The sequence below is a fragment of the Poecile atricapillus genome, chromosome 2 (genome assembly GCF_030490865.1).
Source record: "Poecile atricapillus isolate bPoeAtr1 chromosome 2, bPoeAtr1.hap1, whole genome shotgun sequence".
Classification (NCBI taxonomy): Eukaryota; Metazoa; Chordata; class Aves; order Passeriformes; family Paridae; genus Poecile; species Poecile atricapillus.
Genome location: NC_081250.1, coordinates 140,360,766 through 140,387,297, shown reverse-complemented (window position 1 = coordinate 140,387,297; position 26,532 = coordinate 140,360,766). Strand labels below are relative to the sequence as shown.

The window sequence follows — 26,532 nt, the reverse complement described above, 5'->3', positions numbered from 1 at the left end:
ATAACCATTTCAGCTAGCTGAACTACAATTGCAAGGTACTTTTTAAGACTATATGTAAAACTGCATTGAGATGCCTATATATTCTTGTAGCTGTGGTCAAGAATGTGGCAATCTATTGCTCAAGGTGCTAGTTTTTTTTTAAAAATCATTAAAAGCAGTGAAATAAGTAGAAAGAAAGAAAGAAATGGATGAGTCTGAAATGCTTGAGGAAAATGTATTCTAATGGCATATATTGAGTCTGTGATAATTTTTATTAGAGTTAGTTTTCTAAAACATTATATTTACCATAGATATCTGTGCCTTATATATGTTAAGAGCCTTGGGAGAACAGGCTTGTTCTGAGATAATGCTTGTACTGAGTGACATTCTTCAGAATACAGAAGATCATAAATTCCTGATTGTCCAAGAGCAAGACACATGATGAGGTATTCTTGCTGTCTTAGGCAGTGTTCTTGTTTTCACTGCACATCTACAAGTAGCTTTGTCAGGAGGTTGTTGTGGCTGAACAGGGAGCTTGGTGGACCTCCAGTATGGAAAGGTAATATAGAGGAGATGGAAGCAGAGACAGGCTACAATGGAATAATTTAAAAGTATTATCTGAGTTTGTAGGAGTATCCTTGGGAGATACAAAGCCTAAATGCAGTTGAGACTTGCATGGGAAGTCCAACAAGAAGAGCTTCCAATGCTTTGTTAGTATAAAAAGGCTGAGGAAGGAATATGTAGAATCATTGCTAAATGAAGGAGGTGATGTAGTGACAGCGGACCCTGATAAAATGGAGGCATTCTAAGGTTTATTTGCTATCTCTACCTCCAAACTATCTCATGCATCTGTGCTTCGGGAAAGGGTGCAAAGAGAACTACCAGCAGTAGATGAGTGTTTAGCTGGGAATTACTTCAAAGTCTGACCAGAAAACACCATGGAAGCAGGCAGATAGACCACATTCAAGGTGGCACATTTTTTGGCACATTTCAAGGTGCCAAAAAAAGAAAAATAAAAAAATTGGATGTCTCTGCAGGGCCACTCTATCACATCAGAAGGGTTATGGAGATCATGGAAGGTTCCTAATAACTGGAAATAGGTAAATGTTGCACCATTTTTTCAGGAAGGCCAAAGACAATCTGAGGAACTATAAACTGGTCAGCATTGCTTTGGTCCCCGTGGAACTTAAGGGAACGGGTCCCCTTGAGCATGTTTCTGGGCATATGAAGGAGGAGGTGATCCGAAACAGTCAGCATGGATCTACCAAATGTAAATCATGTCTGACTGCCTGATTTTGTTTATGATTCTATGACTGGATTTGTGGGTGAGGGGAGAGAAGTGGCTATCATTTACTTCAAGTTTATCAAGGCTTTTGACATTGTCTCCAACAACATCCTTGTATCCCAGTTGGGATGGATGTTATGATCTGTATGGATAAAAATTGATTGATTTGGCTTAGAGGGGAGAGGTTAAATGAGTTTTCTCTACCCAGAAAACATTTTCCTGTTTACCTAGTAGAGTGCCAGGAGATCTAGAGACTGGAACAGTCCTGTTTAACATCTTTACCAGGTACTTCAAGGAGGTGATAAAATCCACTTTCCTGAGGTTTGTAGATGATACCAAATTGGAGGCAACAGTGAATATGCTGTGGACAGTGCTACCATACAGAAGAACCTAGGCAGGAGGAATGGGCCAAGAGGAACCTTATGAAATTCAGCAAGAATAAATACAAAGTTCCTGTCACCTGGGAATGCTGAGCCTTTGCATCAATATATGCTGGGGGTGACTGGCTTTACTGCCAAGGCTCTGGAGAGTCCTGGCAGACAGCACATGGCCTGTGCATCAGGAGTGTGCCCTTGCAGCAAAGAAGGTAATGGCATCCTGACTGTACTGGAGAGAGCACAGCCAGGAGTTTGTGGGAAGGGATTATGCTCCTGCTCAGTACCTGTCAGACCACAGCTAGGCACTGTGTCCTTTTGAGCCCCTCCAGGAAAGGCAATGAGAAATTTAAGCCAAGTTTAGCTGAGACTCCCCAGAATGACTGGAGCCATGTGAGGAGGAGCCAAAGGAACTGGATTTATTTAGCCCGGAGAAGAGGTGGCTTCAGGTGAACCTGATAGCAGCCTGCCAGCACCTATGAGGTGTCTTCAAGAAGACAAAGCCAGGCTCTTCACAATGGGATGTTAAGTGGTAAGTAAGAAACAGCAAGCATAAATTGAAACAAGAATATTTGGCCTGGGAATAATGGAAAGAAAAACATGTGAAAAAGTTATACTGGGATTAGGTAAAATGGTTTAGGTGTCACATATTAACAGACCATAAATCATGCATTTTCCTTTCCTTCCTGGCTCCATCCACCTAATGTATAAACCTGAGATAATTTATCCACCACAGTGAATTTCCATTGACTAGCAGTGGAAACCTTTGATGTAGCCCAAATTCTTAATTATAGCAAGCATATTTTTTTCTGCAAAACATGGCTATAATATTTCAGTTAGTTAAGGCACAAGCCTGTGTCCACAAGGCATGGGGCAGGCACCTACCTGCCAGGTTTCCTCGGTGGTATAAGCTTTTTTATTTGCCCTGGCCTGTGAGTTGAGCTTCTTGGCAAAATTTATTAACTGGGGTTAGTGCTGCAGGAATGGGCTGCACAAGCACCTGCTCACACTTATGCCTGGCTGGCTTGAACATTGGACATCTGCTGTGCTCCTCTGCTGTCCCTCTTCTCTATTTAGCAAAGGAGCTGCCATCCCAAGTCTGCTTGTTTCAGCTGACGTAGCTCTGCCCAATGTTCCAATAATACATAGAGGGTAAAAGGGTTGGTTTTGTTCATTTTTTTCTATTTAAAAAAGGATGAGCTGGTGTGGTAGTAGAGGATGAAGATGGAAGAAGTGGGCAGTCCCAGCCTTTCCACTGTAGAAATCCAGCACAAGTTCCTCACTCACTTCCTCACTCAGCCACGAAGCCAGAGGATGCAATAGTCATTCCTTCGTGTACATAGAGCATGGTCCAGGATTACTCATAACTCACAGTCTTCTAAAAAAACCCTGAAGTTTCAATTATACATGTATTTCCTGATTTTGAATATCTTGGAGAGCAGCTGGTCTAATCTAAGACAGAGCCCGATCCTGCAAAGAAGTATTGCTCCACTTTCACCTTCTCCCAACTCTGAGTTTCCTCTTAAAGAACAGGAAAATGGCCTATCCATGATGGATGTAGCATTAAGGACACCTCTAAATTTTATCAGCCAGTGGTCTCAGTATGGCCAGAGGGTTTCAGAATATAGACCTCCAGTCTGGTAAGCATGTTTTGTTGGCAGAAATAAAGATGAAGTGCTGAGAAGTGATTGTGCCTACCCACAAGGATATTACTATGCCACTTCTGCATGACTGGTAGGAACTGACCTGCTGTGGATGAGGCCAGCAGCCTTGGGCTTCAACTTCTCAAGGCATTATTTTGCCTCAAGAAGCTTTTTCTTGAATTAGTTATTAATTCTTTATCATTACCCATTGATGCTTCTAAAACCAAAGTGTTTACCTTAATGAGTTTATTACAATAGATCCTAAAAAATGTAATTCTGCCTAGTGTTGAGGAATATCAGTTCCCAGAGAGGGAACAATTCAGGCTGTTACATCATGCAAAGTGAACCTGTTTTCCCAAATACTCTCATAGCATAGAAGAGGAGCAATGAAAAGAAATGTGGTCCCACCCCTTTATTCACAGGTCTGAATAGTTTCCTGGAGGGTGTGTAGCAAGACAGATGATTTACTGCTGGTAGCAACAGTAGGTTTTCCGGAGGAACAAGTGTCAGAGAAACCAGATTACAAGAGCAGTTCTGAGTCACAGAGTCCCCTGGGATGCTTCTGTGTTGGTCAATGATCAGAGGTGAACTTGGAGTCAAACAACAAGGCAAATGGTTTGGAGAATTTTCCTGTTTAGGGTGAGGTTGAGGACGTATGATTGTTTGGTTGCCTTTTCAGTGCTCTACTCAGCAGTGGAAGGGAGACGTGGAGCTGACCCTCCACATTACTAGATGATGGCATGTCCAGCTCTTTGTATACCCAGAGGAGGATTATGTGCACATGGTGCTCAGTGATCTGCAGGGAATGTTGTTGCATGGTGTCAAGCATCTAGCATTCTCCTTAGCTTCCAGATAGCCTTCCTTAATTTCTCGTGTTAAGTGGGAAAGAAAACCTACAGACTTGCCTTGCAATGACCCTAAGGTTTCTCTTGGGATCTCCTGCTGTGAGGAAAGGCAAACCATGAATAAGCACTTTATGTGTCTGAAAAGCTCTGTCAGTATTCTCAAAGATATGAAAATATGATTCTTTGTGGGCATTCTGACATAGAGATCTAAGTAGCCAGGCAGTGACAGCAGAGCCTTCATGTTCAGTGCTCATTATTTTTAGTGAGTCCCTCTGAACTGCATTACCAAGTTGTTCAATCACACCTGAATCTGGGTTCCTGGAGGATAAAACCTGTTCTATAGCTCCTGTGTTACAAAGGCATGGGTGATTTTAGCATTAGACATCAAACGTCACTGGCTTCTGAGTTATGGAGTTAATATGTTCCTAGAATCACTTGTTAAACCAGAAATGCACATGGTATAGCTTACATTACACGTGTCTGTTTACAGCCTACGGGAATGGTGTTGCTCCCTTTCCACTGTTCTCTTTGTGCTAGACTTCTGTATGTTTATCACAGACTTTGGGGACTTCAGACACTAGAACTGCTCCATCTGTTTTTAGATTGCCTACGAGCTGTGCAGGCTTGCATGATTATGTACTATTAATTCATCACAATTCAGGCAAGCCTGATAGATAATAGAGTTGAAAACAGATAAGTGAGAACTCTTCTCGGTAGAGTCATAAAATGGTTTGGGTTGGAAGGAACCATCTAGTTCAAACCCCCACACTGTAAGCAGGGCCTCTTTCCACTAGATCTGGCTGCTCAGTGCTCCATCCAGCCTGTCCTTGAACACTTCCAGGAATGTGGCATCCACAACTTCTCTGGGCTCATCACCCTCACAGCAGAGAACTTCTTTCTCATATCTAATCTAAATCTACTCTCCTTCAGTTTAAACTCATTCCCCCCTGTTCTGTCACTACATGTCCTTGTACAAAGTCTCTCTCCATTTTCCTTGTAGGCTCCTTTCAGCTACTGGAAGGCTGCAATTAATTCACCCCAAAGCCTTCTTTTTTCAAGACTGAACAAAACCAAATCTCTCAGCTTTTCCTCATAGGGGAGGTGCTCGATCCTGCTAATCATCTTGGTGGCCTCCTCTGGACTTGCTCCAACAGGTCCATGGCCTTCCTGTGCTGGGGACCCCAGAGCTGACACAGCACTGCAGGTGGGCCCTCAGCAAAATGAAGTAGAGGGGCAGAATCACAGGGCTTTGGATGCAGCCCAGGACAGGTTTGACTTTCTGGCCTGTGAATGCACATTGCCAGCTCATGTCCAGCCTCCCATCCACCAGCATCCTCAAGTCCTTCTCAGTAGGGCTGCTCTCCATCTGTTCATCCCTCACCTGGACTGATACCAGGGGTTGCCGCAACTCAAGTGCAGCACCTTGCACTTACTCATGTTAAACCTCATAAGGTTCCTATGGGCCACTTCTCAAACCTGGTCCCTCTGGGTGGCATCCAGATCCCTGTGAATGGCATCCCATCCTTCAGGTGTGTCAACTACACCACCCAGCTTGGTGCTATCTGCAAATGTGCTGAGGGTGCACTTCATGTTTTTGTCTGTGTCATTAATGAAGATATTAAATAGTGCTGGTCCTACGGCAGATCCTGAGGGACATCCCTTGTCACTGACGTCCATCGATACTCTGAGCCATTGACCAATGCCCTCTGGATGTGACCATCTAACCAATTCTTTATCCACCTAACACTGAATCCACCTCTCCAATTTAAAAGGAATGTTATTACAGGGGACCGTGTCAAAGGCTTTACAGAAGACCAGATAAATGCCTATCAAGCAATATAGTTGCACAGACAAATTAAGGAGAGTATAGCAACTTCTAAGTTTGAGGTTGGTCCTATTTTGCATGCAAGATTTAACCAAATGATTTCCAGCAATACCTCCTACCTCAAATTATGATTCTAACAAAAGGATTTTTTCAAGAAATACTTAAAATATTTTCTCCAATCTCTGAAGTCATTAGGGAAATTACTGGGACTCCCTGTGCAAGTCAGAGATTAATGAAGGTCATGCTCTTTCTATCTGTGGACTGTGCAAATCACATCAGTACTTCATATACCAATGATCTTACAATTTCTGGAACTGGTGAAATTATATTCACTTCTGCATGCTCTAAATTTACCCCTAAATTACACATAGAAATGCCAATCCTAAAATGCATGTAGAAATGAAATAAAAATTCGCAACCATCTGGATGCCCCTGTAGGCCTGTGCTGACTTTACAATCACTGGTGACAAAACAGTAGTTACTCTTGCTTAGTGCAGTGATGTGAAGGCTGGATTCAACCCTGTCCCTAGTTTCCTATCCCTGATTTGCTCTCCCTACTGTAAATGAATGAGGATGGGTTATTTTATGTACAGCCGGTGCCAGGCACATTCTCTGTCACTTTTATTTCCTCTTCTTGAGGAATTCACAGACAAAGTAGATGGTGACTTGACACTCAGAGTCGTTCCACTCTCCTGTGCTGAGCATTTCCACACAGTCCTCGTGACCAGCTGGGTCATGAGGCTCCCCTTCCTTCCAGTTACTGTAGTTCTGCAGTGGGCTGTTGTCTGAATACACAAACTGTCCTTCTCTTTCCATGTCATTCAGCCCAATGAAGGCTCGGAACAGGCCGCTGCTGGAGATGTAGTCAGCAATCAGGGCATTGGTTGCTTCATCTTTAGGCATGGCCAGTGATCCTCCTCTGTCCCTGCAGTGGATCAAGGCTTCTCTGTAATTCTTCTCTTCTTTCACAATGTAATAGAATTTCTCATCTGTCTCCCTGATACCTGCTATAACTTTGAAGAAGAAAAATTGTCAACAGATGCTTAAGGTTATTCTATTACAATATGACAATGAGATGATTTTTACATTAGAATTAATAAAAGGGAAAGATGAATAGTATTCCCACCACTGTATTTATGAAGAATGATGAGGACATGATCAGAGATTGATGTGACTAATGGGATTGTCAAGCATTTAGCACACATTAGGACAAGAACTATTCAGTCCTGATTGGTGTGTCTCCTGACCATTTTTATTTCCTGGATATCTAGTACTAATCAACATAAGGCATGCTAAATGGTCAAATGGAAATGTCTAATTCTGGATCACCCTATTGCTTTGTATGTTCTTGAATACAGATTGTGAAAGAGTGCCCAGGGACAAAACCACAGGTACAGATAGCTTTTTCAGGCCCTTTCCGTGTAGAAGAAAATGAATGTGACTGCCAAGTTAAAACATTTTAGATACGCCCTGATATTCAGAGCTGCTGTAGCACTGTGACATTGACTAGGAAGAAAATTGTGATTACTCAGCAGCTTGAAAAGTCAGACCTCTCAACCAATGAGCCTATAGCCTAGTGAATTAAGCAGTGCCAAGGAGCATGCCTGGGTTGCTGGAAGTTGATTGTCTCTACTGATGGGTTGCTGTAATGGTCCTGAGCAGAGTTTGGCCTGGGAAAATGAACACTTTCCCAAATAATTCAGGAGTTACCCCAGGTACAGCTTAGAATATAGTAGAGGGACACTCTTTGATAATACATCTTTCAGTTTTCTAGTGTTTTTAATATAGATGGGTGTTGTTCCATGCTGGATGCCCATAGTGACAAAGAACAGTCTCAAATTCATTTAATTTACTGATACAGCCCTAGTCCTGGAAGCAGTGGTAAAGCTGTCTCAAAATCACTTTTATGCCAGGGAATTGGCTTCCTTTCAGTAGAGGAACCCAACATTTTGCTGCCTGCAAACTTATTATAACACATATCCTTGAGTGTTGGTCCCTTGTTACAGGAAAATTGTGCATCTACTGAGGGGAGCACCAGGAGTACTTCTCTAGGCAGCAGAAAGATCAAGAGGTTCTTATTGTTCTTTCTGCCTCTCTGGAGGAGACTGGCATAAACTTCTGCCTTATATTGTCTGACTGGCCATGAAACCTGAGCAGAAATACAGTGCAGAGGTGGTTAGTAAATCATTCCTTGTGCTTTTCATGATGCATTCTCTTGTGGTGTTGATAATTTCTGTATTGTTTTTGCTTTTAGTCATCTGTTCCTTTTATCCTTACAGATGTAAGACTGTCTCTCCTTTTAGGTTTTCAGACTGCCTGAAACAGAGGACCCTCTCTCTGGGTCATCTGTGGACACTTGGACAGAGCAACAATGGTGGAAGAATAGCAGTGATATCAGTTATTGGAATCAAATAAATCCCATCAAATATATAAGGGTCCTTACCATTTTTCATGAACTTGATGGATGTGTTAAGACGAGCAACATTGATATTCAATTGTCCAACAAATCTGCGGTATCTTCCACAGTCACAGACCGTGCCTGATGCAATACAAAGGATAGAGGATTTATCTATTTAGAAGTGTGTGTGTGTGCATGGAGAGTCACCTGTAGCCCACTTCCAAAGCTCCGCTCTCACCTTACCCCACTGGCTATACTTCTGTTGATCAAATGTTTAATGTTTTGCTTCTGTATGGTCTCTACACTCCCTTGCTAACTTGCTTAAGCAAGTTAATACCAACCCAAATAATCAATAGCTTTCAAGCGCTGAAGTCTCAGCTAATCCTTTTTTTTTTTTTTTACTGATGTTTGGCTTGGTAGAGGTTTTGTTTGTTCTTCTGTTTTTCTCAGAAAGAAAATAAGTTACTGATGGCTTTCCATTAAGAACATTTAATATGAAATCTCTTGAAAATATAGTATAAAACAAGTATAAGTTCAAGGTGGGTAACCATTCAAGGTTTCTAAGGACTAAGGACTGAGAAGAACTTTCTTGTTCATCAGAGTCAAATTCTCCTCCTGTAAGCAAATGCATTGCATTAATTTGACAAAAGATTATGTTCTATCTAAAATCACTTACTTTTTCGTCCCCATGCTCCTATTAGGAAACTGTTAAATGACTTAATTCCTTTGATGTTAAGAAGCTTTCTTCTAGTATCCAGTTTAAATGCATACTGCTGGCCTGTGTGTTAATTTTTGTGGTAACAAACATTGCCCATGAATTTGGGTGCCTTCATATTTTGTGTATGCTGGTGTATTCATAGGAATCAGTCATGTCCCTACGCTATCCTTTATTTTGTTCAACAAAACATTTTCAGTCTCTTCCTTACATTTAATCTATTCTTGTGTTTTTCCTTGGACCTCAAAATTTCATGGAATTCCATACAAACCAATTCTAAAATTAAAGATCCAGCAGACTTCACCATTCTGCACAGAAGGATGCATAGCATACCTGCTTTTCCTTTTTTTCCTGAAACCCCCGGTAAGCCTTTGACTCCTTTGTCACCTGAATAAAGAGGAAAATATATTCTCAGATCTCAGATAGTGCATATGTCAGGGAAGCATATTCAAAAAACCATTTAATAATATATTAACAGTGTGCTTTTAATAGGAAGCTGTGATGGACTGTACTGGAAGATGTGCCAAGTTAAACAAACCATGATTAATTCTGGTGCATGGAAATGAGAACCCTTTAATAGCTAACTCACTGATAACACAGGCATCTTGTGTGCTGCTAGTTCCTGGTACCACTTATTTTAAATATGAACTGCAAAATGGTCCTGAGAGGCTAAATGCACTCAAGAAATCCTGAAAAGGTGAGATCTGGGTTTTCTCAGGGCCTGCAAGACAGGGCCCTTCCCCAGGCTCAGTAGTTCCAGGGTGAGATGAGGCAGCAAATGTGCTCTAAGCCACTGAATTCATGCGTGCCAGAGAATGCATGTGTGGGCAGCAGTTGGCACCTGCATGGAGGGAGGTCATTAAGGAGCAGCACTTCAGCTCAGTTTATGGAAACATGATTTATTTGCATCCAACTGCTTTCCCTCTCTTTCGTAAATTATCAAAATTATAGAAATACTTCTCCAAATGTAATATAACTGGAGGTGGCCAGCTCGTTAAAAAATCTCACTTGTAATTTAGGTCAGGAACAGCTGGACTTTATCTGAAATTCATGTCAGGTCTTCTATGAATAAAACCTTCAGAGTTAAAAAATACTAATACTTGCTCTGTTTTATTGATGATCATGTCTTTATGTACTTTTTTCTTTACATGGTTGTGGTTTTTCAAAGAATTTAGATATTGGCTGTCATTTTAATTAGCAGGGCTTGACACTGCATACTTGCAAGCTGGAATTTCAGGGTTGCTTCTTTAAGAACTCGAACATTTTATCATAGATTTAAACAGAGACTTAGTGACCTTTGCTTCTGCAAATAAAGAAAGTGAGAAAAAAATGTAAGGGGACAATTAATTGTGCATTCACACTAAATTTGATTGACACTTTGATTTAAAGACTCAGAATGTTGGTTTACTTTCAGATAAAGAAAAGCAACTTGTGAGATTCTTCATTCTTGTCTCCTTTGGGGATTGAAGACATCTTAGGAGGTAACTCTCTGAGTTTTCAGTTTTCTAGGTACTTCTGAAAATCCCTCAGGTCAAAATCTTTTGTTCTTGCCTGGTACTGAGGCTGGCTAGAGGCCATGAAAGGATTATTAAAAACTGTGGTTTGAGAACCTCTCCAGAGAGACTGTTCCACCCACTCAACAGTATAGCCAAGGTGATGTGGTACCCAGAGTTGTCTTGGCAGTGATGATATTCCTGATCAGCTTTCAAGGCAGGTCTCCTTGTGGCAGAAGTAATATTCCTTTCTAAGTAGCTCTTTAGGAATATCAGAAAGGAATGCCTGAGCTTCTTCTCAAGATAAATAGAGCACAATTTCATGAAATTATTGTCCAGGCAGATTTGGAGTCTACTTTGATTTGCAGGTAGTTGCCATCCCTGCTTATGTGATCACCTTCTTAACTCCTGAATTCGTTCCTTACCAAGACAGGGATGTCCTATGCATTGCTTGCTCACATGACCCACAGCAGTGCAGGTGACAAGGTGTGGCATCCCCAGCAGCAGCAGGACACTGACTTAGGCCTTCAGCATCCAAATCAAAGGCACAAACTTGTCTCTTGGAGTGTTCAGAGGATTTACTTCACAGGAATTGGATTTCTCCCTTCCTCCTCTACTACAGAATCATAGAATAGTTTGAGGTGGAAGCGACCTTTAAAGTTCATCTAGCTCAACCCCTATGCAATGAGCAGGAACACCTTCAACTAGATCCATCAAAGAGGATTGATGTCTTAACTCAAAAAAGAAATTATTTTAACCAAATTAGTTGAATATATTGCATGTGGAAAATAAAACTAAGGTATTTCAGTTAGTTCTCATCACCAATCTTTATGCATAACTTTATCTGGAGAGCATTGGTCATGCCATTTTCTAATATTGCTCTGTATCTGGAGATCTCTCAAACTACATATTTTTGTTGAGGGAAAAAATCCCAAGAAAATCCCCAGACCAGAGCTTACCCTTTTCACCAATTGGACCAATTTTACCAAGCATTCCCTGGTCACCAACATCGCCCACTGGTCCTTTGTTTCCTAAGAGAAGAAATGAAGAGGAAATGAGTATGGACAGTTGATGACATTTCTTTCCTGAGGCACTGTCTAGGTCTCTACTGCTGCTATTTTTCCTGAGTGTGGCCAGTCTGCATGTGTGGCAAAGTGAAGTGACTGCAGCCCTGGGGATATTTGGAAGAGTACAGCCAGATCTCTGCTCCTGTAGGGTATGACAGTAGGACATTGCAAAAAAACTTAATAGAATTGCCTGTTCAAACGTCATATTGTCTTAGAGAAAAGAGAAACTAAAATTTCTAGTGATTTACTTTGCAGTCAAACCAGGCTTTGTAGCTTTGCTGGGAGTCCTTCTCAAAGCATGACTGCAAGTAGGGAGCTACTAATTTTGCTGTATGTGTTTTCCGTGTTTTCAGAGCACCAAAATAACAGGTGTCCTTCTAAAATGTTTAATAAATAGTGTAAGTTCTGAAATAGCTGTCTAATGACAACAGGACAATCTAGTCAATCTCAGTTTGCAAAAGGAATTTAACATCAATAAGATGCTTTGTAAATGGTTGATTCCCTGAATTGCTTGTATCTTACCTGATATTCATTTTAAGGTAAGAAGCGAAATCATAAGAATGCATTTAAAAATGGGTAAAGTTTTTAATCATAACAATAATAATTGTAATTTTAAAGTTTCTATAAAAGCAGAAACTTTACTGTTTAGTCTCAAGACACAGTCAAGGAAGAAAGACCTTGGATATGCATTGTCATTAAACACTAAATATAAATTAAGCTTTCAAATTAGAGTATGCAAACAAGGCTGACATGGTCACATCTGGTGCCTCTGAATGATCTGCCCAGGTGACACTGTGGATATGGGACATATTTAATTGAGCCAAGGTGTGAAACATCTGCGACTCCTTGTTCTCATCTTGGATGCTGTTTGATCAGAGGAACTTTTTATGTGTGTGTGTGTGTGTGTGTGTTGTGTGTATGGCTTTGTTTGCTTTTCTGCAGAATACAGACAACTGAAACCAAATTTTATTGAGCACCCTGATGTATTGCTAGGCAATAATGCTCAAAATTCAATTTCAATTAAAGGCTAATTTTAGTAAGAGTAATCTTTCTGATTATGTATAATCTCTAGGTTTTCTGAATTACACTCATGACAGCCATATATATTTGTCTTAAGCGTCAGTAGGAATAGAACCAACATAAGTATTTTTATGTTCACCAATTAATGTTTGACAGGATTGTAAAATCCACTGGTGAAACAGGAATGAAAAGCATTAAACACCAATCATATGCATCAGTACAACTGTGTATAATGATATTCATATACCAGCAGTAGCCAACAAACCATCATAAATACCTTTTGGTCCTTTTGGTCCAACCTTTCCTTGTTTGCCTACTTCTCCTCTGTCTCCCTTTTCACCTTCATCCCCTTCCAAAAGAACAGAAAATAAAACATCATGGTACATTCCTCTCAGTGCAGTAAGTACAACTATACACACTCAGAAAGAAAAGTTCATATTTTGTTGGGTTTTTTTTTTTCACTACTGATCTCTTTTTATTTCACATTGAAGGCACAGTAGCCATGGGATAAATTTCCAGAAAAAAGATGAGGAATGTGACCATCATTAGGAAAAGCTAAATACTTTCCCTTTCAGAGAGTCTGCTACAACATGAGGATTATGCAACAGCAATTTCTAATCCTACACAAAGTATTATTAGCTATAAAGCAGATAAATAAGAGAATCTCTCAGTATTGGGAAACTTGAGCACTCAGGGGCAAACTGCCAAGGGAGGCAACAGGTGTTTACTAGTTGTTCCTAGTGATTCCATTCCTAGTGACTCTGTTCATGGTATGCAGATGCGTTCAGAATGAGAGGAATGTAAATATGTTGAAATAGATCTTGACATAGACCTTGGCACTCAGTATGACACAATTCTTGCCTTCATTTTTTGACAGATGGCATTTGTATGTTGATACAAGAAACTTGTTTTGCAATTACTCCAATGCTTTATTTTGAAAGGTCATACACGGAGTATCTGTAAGAGGCAAGATCATTGTATTTCTTATGGTAGTGCAGAGATTTCTCTAAAGGATATCGAGCCTATTACACAGGTTCCTGTATAGCCCTGTATAAGCATTTTCAGCATTGGAAGGGACAGTCTCTCACTGTACAGCCTGCGGTCTAAAGGTGCAAGGCAGTAATTAGAAAGAAATGTTATTTCCTTCCACAAGTAGCATACAATATTGCTTTGCATTGTGCAGGGAATTGGAGGCACAACTAAAGATGATTTTCTCGTCTTCTTAGTTTGAAGCCAAATCCTATGAAGAAGACTTTTTTTTCTCCCCGCGGCAGAGGTGGGGAGGAGACACACAACTCGTCTGCACCAAAGGGCCATCACTGAACACAGGCAGCCTTCCAGAGCCTCTCCTCTTGTTGCCTGCCTGTGTTGGCAATGAGCCTTGCCGTGCAGTGGGAAGCAGTGCCACAGCCTCTTGGCTCAGCCAGGATCTCATGTGGTAGTGGCAGCCGGCTGTGTCTGTGCCTGCTGCCCAGAAGGGGAGAAGGCTGTTGTTCAGTACGTGGAGAACCAAGGGAGGTGTGTCTGGATGTCAGCCGGAGAGGTGAGGACAGAACAGTAGCATGTGACAAGACCAATAACCTGTCTCACCAAGGGTGCTGGCTCCAGCCCCAGCAGAAAGTGTTCAGGGAACTGAGGTGTACTGAGGGTGACTATGACCCAGGCAGCCACTTCCAGCCTCTTACAGCAATGGTTTTAGTATTTACCTGAGCCAAGCACTGCATCCCTTCCCCTCATGACCAGCCACTAATGATTCTTCCCTCCACCAGTTAGCCTTGTGCCTTTTAAACCCATTTATATCTTCAGCCCTTATAATAAATATTCTGTATTTATACATAGCTCAATGATTTTTTTAATGTGCTGTGGAGAAAGTACTTTCCCATGCTTTAAGACTGATCATTACATTGGTCTCTTTTTTTTCTGAAAAATACTGCCCACTCACTCCTGATTTACCTTCTACTTCTGTAGTCAAAGGTAGCATGTCATGGGCTGTTATGTGGAGTGATAGCAGATGAGAAGTGCTGCACATTAATAGCAGCATATAAAATGTAGTTTTAGCTCTGTGGCACCTTTCCATCCCAATTACATGGACTGAGCTGAGTCTGTCCTTTTATGCTGAAAAAAACCCTTCCATGCTGGGACTCTTGTGAAGAGCAGACTCACCCTGTTGGTCAGGATGCCCTTCAGGGTAAGGTCAGTGGCCCAAGCTGAGGAAGATAAAGGGCTGAACTTCAGTTCACACTGAAGGCAGGAAGAAGTTGGTAAAGGGATGGACAAGGAGGAAATGAAGTGGTGTGTGCTGGTTCAGTCAGGCTCTTTGTTTTTAACACTGACTTCCACATATGAAGTAGGAAGAGAAAAACTAAAGGTAGTTAGCAATAGAAATTTTAAACATCTCTATTTTCACTAGGTCTTAAAAATACTGTAAAAGTTAGTGTATATTTCTAAGAGCCAAGCTCCCTAAATATTCAGCTGAAGCTGTGGGTCTGAGCCAGGAGCTAATGAAAGGATGCCTGCTTGTACTGGGTTCCAGTCCTGCAGAGAAGGACTTGGGGGTGCTGGTGGATGGGAGGCTGGACATGAGCTGGCAGTGTGCACTCACAGGCCAGAAAGTCAAACCTGTCCTGGGCTGCAGAGACTCCTGGACCTGAGAGTGGGCAGCAGGCTGAGGAGGTGATCCTACCCCTTCACTTGCTCTGGGAAGACCCCATCTGCAGTGCTGCAACCACCTCTGGGGTCCCCAGCACAGGAAGGCCATGGACCTGTTGGAGCAAGTCCAGAGGAGGCCACCAAGATGATTAGCAGGATCGAGCACCTCCCCTATGAGGAAAAGCTGAGAGATTTGGTTTTGTTCAGCCTTGAAAAAAGAAGGCTTTGGGGTGACCTAATTGCAGCCTTCCAGTAGCTGAAAGGAGCCTACAAGGAAAATGGAGAGAGACTTTGTACAAGGACATGTAGTGACAGAACGAGGGGGAATGAGTTTAAACTGAAGGGGAGTAGATTTAGATTAGATATGAGAAAGAAGTTCTCTGCTGTGAGGGTGATGAGCCCAGAGAAGTTGTGGATGCCACATTCCTGGAAGTGTTCAAGGCCAGGCTGGATGGAACACTGAGCAGCCAGATCTAGTGGAAAGGTGTCTCTGTTCATGGCAGGGGAAATTGAACTAGATGATCTTTAAGGTTCCTTCCAACCCAAACCATTCTATGATTTTACAATTCTACTGACCATCAAACAGCAGAGCTAGAGAATATATGGTCAACTTTTACTGTTGACCTCAATGCTAAGAAGAGGAAGTAGTTCTTTCTAAATCCATGTGTGAACCTCTGTGAAAAGTGCAAAAGTCTTTTTCTACTGAAACTACTTTTCAATAATTCAGAAATTCAGAAAAGATCCCAGAGGCTGATGAAGGGCTTGTGAAATGACATTTTGGGAGGTAGTTAAGAGCTGACTTCATCATGATCTGCAAACCCATCCAGGGGGAAAAATGTGACAATAGAAAGGAAGTAGGGAATGATTCAAAGACTGGAAAAGCTGGATTAATTTTGACTAGACGCAACATGGCAATATTTCACAAATGGACTGTTCTCTGACAAGGAAGGGAGGTGGAGGAGACTCTTCATATCCAGCCTTTCCCTCTGCAATGAATTCCTTTGTGTAAAATATGCTGTATTTCTGGGTCTGGTATAGAAGCTGCTGAGGGAGGATCCTTGGCCTGTGGAGAACAAACCAAATTCCTGCCGTCCTTCCAAACCAGGGCTTGTCATCCTGGCAGTCCTCCTCACCTCTCTCAGACCAGCCAGTTACATTCTCTGCAGGCTGCTCTGTAGAGTTAAAGGGTCTGGAGGGACTGTTATTTGCTGCCTAGGGAAGATCCTTCCTTCCTTCCTTCCTTCCTTCCTTCCTTCCTTCCTTCCTTCCTTCCTTCCTTCCTTCCTTCCTTCCTTCCTTCCTTCCTTCCTTCCTTCCTTCCTTCCTTCCTTCCTTCCTTCCTTCCTTCCTTCCTTCCTTCCTTCCTTCCTTCCTTCCTTCCTCCCTTCCTCCCTTCCTCCCTTCCTCCCTTCCTCCCTCCCTCCCTCCCTCCCCTCCTCCCCTCCTCCCCTCCTCCCCTCCTCCCTTCCTCCCCTCCTCCCCTCCTCCCTTCCTCCCCTCCTCCCTTCCTCCCCTCCTCCCTTCCTCCCCTCCTTCCTTCCTCCCCTCCTTCCTCCCCTCCTTCCTCCCTCCCTCCCTCCCTCCTTCCTCCCTCCCTTCCTCCTTTCCTCCTTCCCCTTCCTCCCTTCCCCTCCCTTCCTTCCTTCCTTTCCTTCCTTCCTCCCTCCCCCGCCATCCCTCCTTCCTTCCCTCCCTCCCTCGCCCTCCCTCCCTCCTTCCTTCCCTCCTGCCTGCCTTTCTCATTTGTGAAACAGTTAATCCTAAAAATAGAACCCAGGAAAGAAAGTCAATATACAAGTGGAGAAGCTGTGATTACTTTCTAAAGATGTTTTATTCCTGTCTCAGTTTCAACAATTTGAGCCACTGAAAGTTCCAATGACTTTTCCTGAGGGACTTTGGAACACGATTTTCACACCTGGGGCTGCTGGAGTTGAAGCTACATTGTCCTCTATGGACCATCAGCCTGAGAGCTGACAGGTGAAAGGAGTGAAAGGTGTGGCAAAGTTTGTTCCGGAGATTTCCAGAGATCGGGGAGTACTTCAACTTTTATTAACACTTTATGTGATCCAAATTTTTGCTTAAGACCTCTAAAAGCCTAAGAGAGAGGGAAATAAATTCCATCACTTGTTTCATCTTGGTTTAAAGAAGTGTGCCACACTCTGTCTTACTTTTCATATCCTGGAAAATGGGAAGAACAATAATTTGTCTGTCTGTAAGAGAAGATAATCCTGCTTTTCTCCCCATGTGTCATCTGAGAATAGGTAGGCCATTACAAAACAAGGGTAGTCACAAACTGTATTAGTTAGTGATACCATTGTATTGCTAATTTAGGACTAGATTAAGCCCAGTGCCTGCTGACGTGGTACATGCTGTGTCCTCCTTTAGCTGCTGTGTGCATCTCAAATTTTGGCACGAAATGTAAACTCTTGTTTACATTTCTTGTACATTTACAGGGTTGTGCTTCCCTCTTGTGGTCTTGCTATGATTTGCAACCAGGTAGGAGAATGTGACTTGGCTGACTGTTTTGGGCAAGGGTTGAGTTGGCTTTATTTCTTGTTTACCTTAGGTATCCCTCCCTTTCCTCTGAGACTTCATGTGGACAAGCCATCCCACTGCATTAGCCACCTTTTTATTTTTTTTCCTAATCTTCCGGAAAAAAAAAAATTAAATCTGTCCTGCTAGTACTCTAGACTGTGTTTCTCAGTTCTGTAGTATTGCGCTTTGCGCAACATGAATTTTCTGACCTCTTATGCTTGTTATCTATACCTAGAGGGTAACCTCTCCTCTTTGCTGCTTTGCATTTGGGGTAGTGTCAGGTTAAATTTTAACCTAATTAGCAGATTGTCACTTTAAAACTGTAGTTGCCAGGATGTCAGATAATGTACTGCACTAGCATTTGAAGTATGGGTGAAGAAGCACTTGGAGTCATTAACTGAAGTAAGCCTATTTCTCAGCCTTGTTAGTATTTCCTCAGGTTTCTTCTGTGTCACAGATATGAAATACAAGAAATACCTGAAGCACTAAATTACTAGACTTTTCCAGGTTGGGACTGTGCAAAGCAGAAGAACAGAAACTGTAAGAAGTAAGTAAATTTTGCAGCTATTAGAAAATTTTAACTGTAATTGAGAGGGAACCACAGACCTTCTGTAAACAAGTTCAGGAAAATGCCGAAGGTCTAATCACCAGCAGGATTTTTTAAGCAGTTGAAAGGGGCTCTGTCTGTTTTGGAGTCTGACTAAATAACACTAAATAACTAAATGTTGAGAGGTTACCTTTGGTAAGAATTTACTGACCTTCAAGTGACTTAGATTTCCCTGCTAAATATTTTGTAGGCAATTTATCTATTTTGCATTCATGAACTGAGGACATTTTTACCTTCATTGGTATTGTTCACATATATTTAGTGACTCTCCAAGTCTTGTACTCAAGGGCTGACCGTGGTTCTTGGAGAACCTGGGTGTAATTCCTGGGTGTTACAGAGCCCACACTTATCTGCATCAGGCTGAGAGCATGTCTGCAGGCTGCCTAAAGGCTAAAGCTGGGAGGAGACTCTGAACTGGGCTTATGCATGTGTACCTCTCAGCAGACTTGGAGCTGTGTTAAGAGACTCCCTGGGACCACTTTGTCAAGTGTGATGGTGTGCCATGACCTCAGGTCAGCTCCATTTCCTGCCTTCTGAGCAAAAGTACTACAGAAATGTTAATGCTCTCTCATCCTCTCTTTTGCAGATATGTCTCCCTCCAGAATTCAGGGCATGCCCACCTTTTCAAATGATAGAAACATCATTTTTGCTGCATTTTACAGCACAGTTGTCCTCCCACACCAGCTACTCTAAACTGAAAAAATCCCACTACCGCCCAAAAAGTCCTTGAAAAGCCCTGGGACTGGTTTGCTGTGAGGGGGGAAGGATGTTTAATCTTGATGATGATACTACATGGTGGTATTCTCAAGCAAGGCAAGCAGCTTTGCACTGCTTGCCTTAGATGCATTTATCATTCCTAGGCATAGCCAATGTCCTGTCACAAAGGCTTTGTATGGGATTTGTTACATGTGTGACACAGTTCTGCTGAGCTCCATGTTTCATGCCCTTAGTCCCACCTGAGGCGGCACACAGACCCTCCCCACCTCAAGAGACTGAATGTGAAGAGTACAGGTGATTTCTGCCTCTCCTGGGCATTAAACTAAAAGGATAAGGAGATGAGCATAATTCTGAAGCCTTGAGAACCCTACAGGAGCAGCTGAAAGCCTGTCCTCCTGGAAAAACCCTACATATAGCCACAGGAGTAGCTCTGCAGCCTGGGACACTGAGTCACCCTGAGCAGGGAGAACCTTTGCAGCACTTGGGCATGCACAATATCTGCCGAGAGGGTTTGTCACCAGAGGGAGTCACAGACTTTAAGAAATAAGCAAACACAGCCCAGCTCGTATTTCCAATGTATGAGCGCGTCACAGTTACGTCAATGGAAAGACTCAAAATTTCCTCTAATTTCACTTTCAGTGTCTTTTAGTTCCTTAGCAAATTTCCCATAACAATGTGCATTCTTGCTATCATGTTGCGTTTGGCTGGTGAGGACAGGATTTCTTGACATCAGCTGCTTGACATGATGTTCCCTCCCTGTCCTTCCTCCTCCCCTCAATTCCCAGCACTGTCCTGCATGACTCCCTCACCTCTGCCTGATGCTGAGCACTCTTTTGACCCTATTTTGAAGAAATTCATCTCCCTAAACAGGACTCAATAAGGCAGATACACATTTTTAGTGAGCAAGCTGAAGCAGCTCAGTGAAGAGCCTGGTTTGGTCAAAGCCTGGTGCTGACAATGCCAAGATCATGAGTTCAGTCCCCAGATGGGCTATTCACGTAAGAGTTGGATTCAATGATCCTCATGTGTCCCTTCCAGCTCAGAATGTTCTGTGAATAGCTGAGTCAGCACAAAGTGAAGTGGGGACCACATGGTCAGAATGGAAGAAAAGTAATATCTTTGGCCTCCCTTTTTTGTCAGAAAACCAGAGACCTGAGTAGTATGTTCAGCTGTTGTGTGAAACTGCACCCATGGTCACCTTCCCAGGTGTCCTGAAGGAACATTCAGGGCTCCTACATATGCACCATTCTTACACAGGTTATCTTTCTTCACCCAGGTTCAAACTAGAAAATACAATCCCTTCCCTTGTAAAATAAAAAAGAATCTTCAAGAAAAATAATTCATTCTCTGATCACTTTTCTACTTATAAATATCCATTGACTTCATTAGAAATACCCTCCTCTCCTATTGCTTTGCATGAGGCATACCTAAGCCTTCAGCAGGCTCAGTGAACCTCTGCTGACTTGTATTATTTGAAAGTGTGGGCCTTTGTGCATGAATGGAATATACATTATATCTTTAATAACACAGAAATAATTTCAATCATTCTTTATTCTCCTTTTACTTGGTCTGCCTGATTCGGTTTTCCCAGTCTGTTGCACTGCCATTCTGACATGAGCTCAGAGACCCATGAATTATGGTGGCTTCAGTGAGGAACCAGACTGCCATTGGTAAAAAATACAGACCCACATCTTTTGAATTTCTGTATTTAAGTCCACACATACATGCTTTGTAGCTCAGGCTGATAATCTCCAGAAACTTACTGTGTGCTAAAATGAGGAATTCTAGAAGCCATTAAAAATAGAATTATGTGTTGAAATTAAAGGACTCTTCAGATCAAAAATGAGGCACTAAGAGGGAAGTTTAGTTATAAATTTGAACAGCTATAGGATGTGGTAAGGCATTTTATATTTTTGGAAGGCAATGTGGATAGCAGCATATCTGGTTTCTGAAGGAGTTTGAGATTTTCCAGGAGTGGAACTGCGTAAGCGCAATTAAAGCTGAGAGATGGACAGCTATGCTGGTGACCACAGTAAATGCTATTTTGAGGTACCAGACAATGTCACAGAGTTTATAAGCATCATTTGTCAGAAATAATGATAAGGAAACATTTTACATCTAAACTGCTATGGGAAACTCCCGGTGCTCTTCAGATTTCATCTCATTCCAGTTTCTCAATCTGGATCTGATTCAAGACTTTCAAAGTTCTTGTGTCTGGATTTCAAAGAAAATTAACTAAGATTAGGGACAGATAGCAAGATCTAGAGCCAGTCTACTGAAGTGCTGAGATCCCATGAATCCATGTGAAACCAGCTTCTGCAGTGCCAGCCCCTGCTCACATATTTAATGGGAGTTCAGAAGTCAGAGTTTTGGGTCCTTCTCTGCTTTTTTCTGTCCTCATGTTGTTGTTTTTATTGATTTACTCAGGGCAGGTCAACTCCTGTCTCATCTATGATAATAGTCCACTTAAAACTTCCTTTGCAGATCAGAGCTTTCAGTCTCTAGGGGAGAGCCGGCTAGAAGAAAGGACAGAGCTGGGATACCCCTCAAAGGCAGAGTCCAGGGGAGCAGAGCCTGATCCTCCTGATGCTACCAGGGCAAAAACCAACAGCTGGTGCTTCCCCACAATCCCAGACTCTTTCTCAGCATCAGCAACAGCCAGCCTGCTTTGCTTCCAGGCTTGGAAGGGTAGAAAGTGACCAATAGAGCCATGACTACTTTTGCTAGACCAAGAACCTGGACTCTGGAAAACTCATTGTTTAATTTCTGCTTCATTTCTTGGTTCTCTTTCCACTCAAGAAGTCAGTCAAGTACAGAACATGGTCTTTATTGCCCCAGTTAAAGCTGTGAATCAGTGTTACCTAATTTAACTTACCTAATGTAAGTTTTCAGAGTTCCTGTGCCACAACAGCCCAGCTAGGACCAAGTTGTTCCTAACATCTTAGGTCAAGTATCAAAAATCACTAGTTACAAACACTGAAAATCTCTGCTCTTTTTTTTTTTTTCTTTTTGGGGGGGGGGGGGTGGGGGGAAAGTGGGGAAGGGATAAGAGGGGCAGGGGTGTTCCTAGGGTGTTTCAATAGGAATCCTAGAAAATGCCTCACACATTGCTGGTTTTAACTGCCATATAAGCCAGCTGGCTGTGTATCTCAAATAGTTTTTCAGGAAGGTAGTACAAGACAGCCATTGCAGTGGGCTCTTTTCACTGAAAACATTTCCCTCTTTTTGAGAAGAGACCTAAGTGTTGCCTAGAAAAGGAAATGGAGAAGAGTGCCAACTTTTGCCTCTCTTATTTTATTCTTTTTAATCTTCTGTTTTTTTCTGGAGTGCCCATTTGGCAAATTTCTTTGCATCATTCTTGTCAACAGGCTTCAGGTTTCATTTTCTTGCCCAGCAAGGGGAACCAGCAGCTGAGGGGGACAGCAGCACCTGGTGAGCACCATGTGAGCCACCAGAGGTGGGGCTGGAACTTGCAGGGTTCATCACACCAGGCATAGGAGCTCGGACACACTGCTGTCCTTGCAGCACAACCTGCAAAGCCTGACAGGACATTCACTGCATTCCTTCTCTTCCTGGGACACTGTAGTCTTCCAGAGTGTTTTCTAGCTCTTACTGTTGTACACAATGGCCTCTGGTTTTGCCTCGTGCTTTCTGGGAGCTGGTGGAACTGTCACAGGCTATTTGAAGACTTTTCTGGTAATTAGTCTGGAATTACCCTATTTTTTTTTTTATCCCACTGCTCATGTCATGCTTCTCTCGTGACATCTCAGGTATGAGCATAACAAAGAGATGTTTTTGAAGGGGAAGAATTAGGCATGCGCAAGGTAACTTGGACAAGTTACATGTGGATTGTGTAAGTGGCCTATCTTCACAACCATTCTTGAACAGGTGATTTTCAGGGTGAGCACGTGAAGTGGTCGCGATCTTGCTCCTGTAGCAACTGTGAATGCCTAGAGGATTGAGTCATGCAGCCTCCAATAGTGCAGGCAATAAAGGGTTATAAATTCTGAACTCTCCAAACCCCCACACTTCTCCCTCAGCACTCTCCTCTTCACTGTACTGTGTGATGGACACAGTGGTATCTATCTCTACTGTACAGGACCAGGGTCCATCCCACTTGTAGCACACAGATTGGATCTAGCCTATGGGACAATTTGTGCCTTGCACTGGGATAGGCGAGGTGGGACAATGTAGGAAGTCTTACAGGTATTGAACACCTTTTAATTCCTTACAATTCTGGTTGCTTTGGCCCATTAGACACTTCCATGTTCTCATGGAAGGAGGAAGTTGTCACAACAGGTTTTTAACCTGTTGTGGTTGAAACAGCTGATGAATGTACTGTATGAGATCAGCATCACTGTCTTCTGGGAGCACCACTGTATTTTACCATAGATAAGCAGGTGAGCAGGTAGAAGTGAGGGGGTAAAACTTGTTCAGGGTGAGTCAAAACCCATTTTAAGAGAACAGTGGACAAGAGATGTAGCACATGGAATAAAAATGACAGCAGCAAACATCAGAGGCTTGTCTGTTATCAAGGTTAGAGTTTAAACAGCAAAGTTTTGCCTGTGGCTGTGGTCATAAGCTTGGGATCATGTGCTGAGTCATAGACATAAGATGGATGAAGGAAAACTGACAGCAGGACAGACTTTCTTCTGGCATATTAGGTAAGCATGTTTCATCCTTGACTACAAGGGATGCCTGAGAAGTAACAGGGCAGTTCATCCACTCAGCCTGCTTGGCCTTTAATTGTCCAGATGGCTGGAAGTTAAAACAACTGGTGCCATTAAGGGCTACTTGTAACTGTCCTGAATGAGCTCAGCTCTGGTAGGAACTGAAATTAATCTACAGTATCATATCACATGGTCTCCAAAATGTATTTGATGACCTGCAGTGGATATGAGCCAGTAATCTGGAAGTGATTTATACTCAATACACCTACCAATCATGGATTTTGGGGATGGTGATCTGAAGTAGTAGATTGAACCGTGCCAATAAACTTCTGGTGCCATCTTATGCCTTGATGTCAGCCAGGAAGAATAGGACTGGTAATGACTAAATCCTGACTTTCTCAGTACCACACTTAGAGAGAATGATAATATCTCCCCTTTAAATGCTCACTGTACAAGGTAGAGCACAGAAGCCAGCTGGAGTCCCAGCTACTCTGTGTTGTCGTGAAATCCTCCTCATTAGCCTTGCAACTTGTTAAACACAATTCTGTCAAACTTTGTTCTCCAGCCTGCCATTACTCAGATACTAACTGAACCAACACCCACCAGCTCCCCTGGGGATCATTACATCTCTCCACATTTATGCTGTGGCAGCAAAAGTTTAAGCTTGGATTGTAATCATAAAGAAATTAATTTCCTGATTAAAAATGGTCCTTTAAGCAACATGCATTTGAATAATCCATCATAAAAACAAATGAGTCTGTAGCAGTGCTCTTGACTTAATAATCTTTTTTCTGCTTTAAATTTAAATCAGCTGCATTTTTTTTCTCTCAGTCTGTAGCCTATAGAAAAATAAAATTAATTACTAAAAAGAAAACAATAGCTTGAAACTGCAATAGCCATGGTGTAGAATATATATTTTAGATCTGTCACTGCAAGATAGATTTGTATGTCATGGACCTAATACGATACCCTTCAGGCAATTCCACTGATGTTAGTTGTGTTACAGAAAAAGTAAGTTAATGCAGAAAATTTGGCTTCAGATATTTGCAAAGTTTTGAAGATAAAAGACCTGTACATGCCAGAGTTGATACAATTCTTCTGTAGCAAAGTTCCTGTTTAATTCAACAGGAGCTACTGGATCAGGTCTGATGAATGTAGCAGAAATGTATTTACAAGTAAACATCTGAAAATAATGGCACTTTGGTCATTTTAAATACTGTATATTTATCCCTATCTGTGGATGCAAAGCAGACCATTAACAGTTCACAATAGGTGCCTACTTTTAAACAAGTCCCTCAGTTTGTATCTCTTAGCTGTTTTCATTATGTGGCAAGCACAAGAAATAACAGAAGGTTTATGTGGCTGAGGAAAGATGCAAAAAGACACCTCTAACTTATATGAAAATATGTGACACTGTTCCTGAAACTAAAGAAATGAAAATTTAAATCTCCTTGCTTCTTCATTTTCCCCCCATTACAGTTACAGTTTACTAAATGTTTGTACAGTCTACAATATTTCACATCTTTCATGTCCAGCCCATGCCACAAGCCCTCCAAGTCTCTACTGATAAAAAATCAGCCTTTATCAGCACTGGTCTCAGCATTAGCAACCTGATAATTCCTCACCTTTTGGTCCAGGTAAAATTGTGTGTGTTGAGCAGACATCTGTTGTAGGTCGATTATCAACATCAAAACCAAAAATCTGAACTTGCAAGATAAAAAACACTGCAAGGGTCCCATATTTCCTTAGCTGTTGTTCTTTCTTGCTGCTCATCCTTGCAGTTTCTCAGGAAATGCCTTTCGTTGTTACAGTCTTAAGAAATGCAGCTGACTCAAAAATAAATGCTTCACTAACTAGAGCAGTGAAAAGCTTGGGAGCTACATGCACGAACAGCTAAATAAAGTGAAGAAAGGAGTTTGACGATGCTGTAGTTATTTCTGTCCTGCACATTATCCAGGATATTTATTTAACACTGACAGCTGTTTATTCCAATTTATCTCTTATCTGTGAGACATTTAGCTGCTTTTGCCATGGAAAATTTCTCCAACATATGGGAATATCTCTCGTAATTTTTTTCCTCTCATCACTGATTCTTCATGCACAGCTTTTCACTTACTCAAGGGACAAAAGACTTTGGTATTGTATCCAAGTGTGTACTAATTAGTTATAGGATAGATTTGGCTGGTTGTGTGCTGGAAGAATAAAGCAGACTGCATATAACATGTAGAGATACTTTTCCATAAAAGCTTTCCACCAAGGAGACTGTTACTGACAACAGATGAGCTGCCAGTCCACTGTGGGTGAAAATTACCAGTGACACATCTCACCTTTTGGATGCTAGGTACCCACAGTCCCCAGAGTAGCAAATGAAAAGTTGATATTACCCATGGGTGTTTTAGCCTGAGACCCACAAATTATGGGTTTATGCTTACATAATACAGCTCCACAATGCTAGCCCCAAGCCCAGATCATGTTGGTAGACACACTACAGAACGGACCAACTTCAGGACAGAAGACACGGAACAAGATGAGCTTGAATGACTACATCACCTTCTCCCTTGTCACTCTTCCCATGGGAGAGGCCATATATGGGGACAGTGGTGTAGCACAGATCCCAACAGAACATTATCTTTGGGTCGTCCAGAGGGAATGCCAGCTGGTTCAAATCTTGAGGTAACCTTCAGGTGTTCATCTGAGTGCTGGAACCCTA

General features: G+C 42.1%; 1 protein-coding gene across 1 annotated transcript; it reads right to left on the bottom strand.

Moving 5' to 3' along the window:
* Positions 1-189: 189 nt before the first annotated feature.
* Positions 190-25,748, bottom strand: COLEC10 (collectin subfamily member 10). Its single transcript, XM_058833272.1, has 6 exons — positions 25,448-25,748; positions 12,922-12,993; positions 11,517-11,588; positions 9,398-9,451; positions 8,395-8,490; positions 190-6,964 (listed from the first exon to the last, which is right to left on the bottom strand). The coding sequence occupies exons 1-6, from the start codon at positions 25,593-25,595 to the stop codon at positions 6,573-6,575; spliced, it is 834 nt and encodes a 277-aa protein (XP_058689255.1). The 5' UTR covers positions 25,596-25,748; the 3' UTR covers positions 190-6,572.
* Positions 25,749-26,532: the final 784 nt, after the last annotated feature.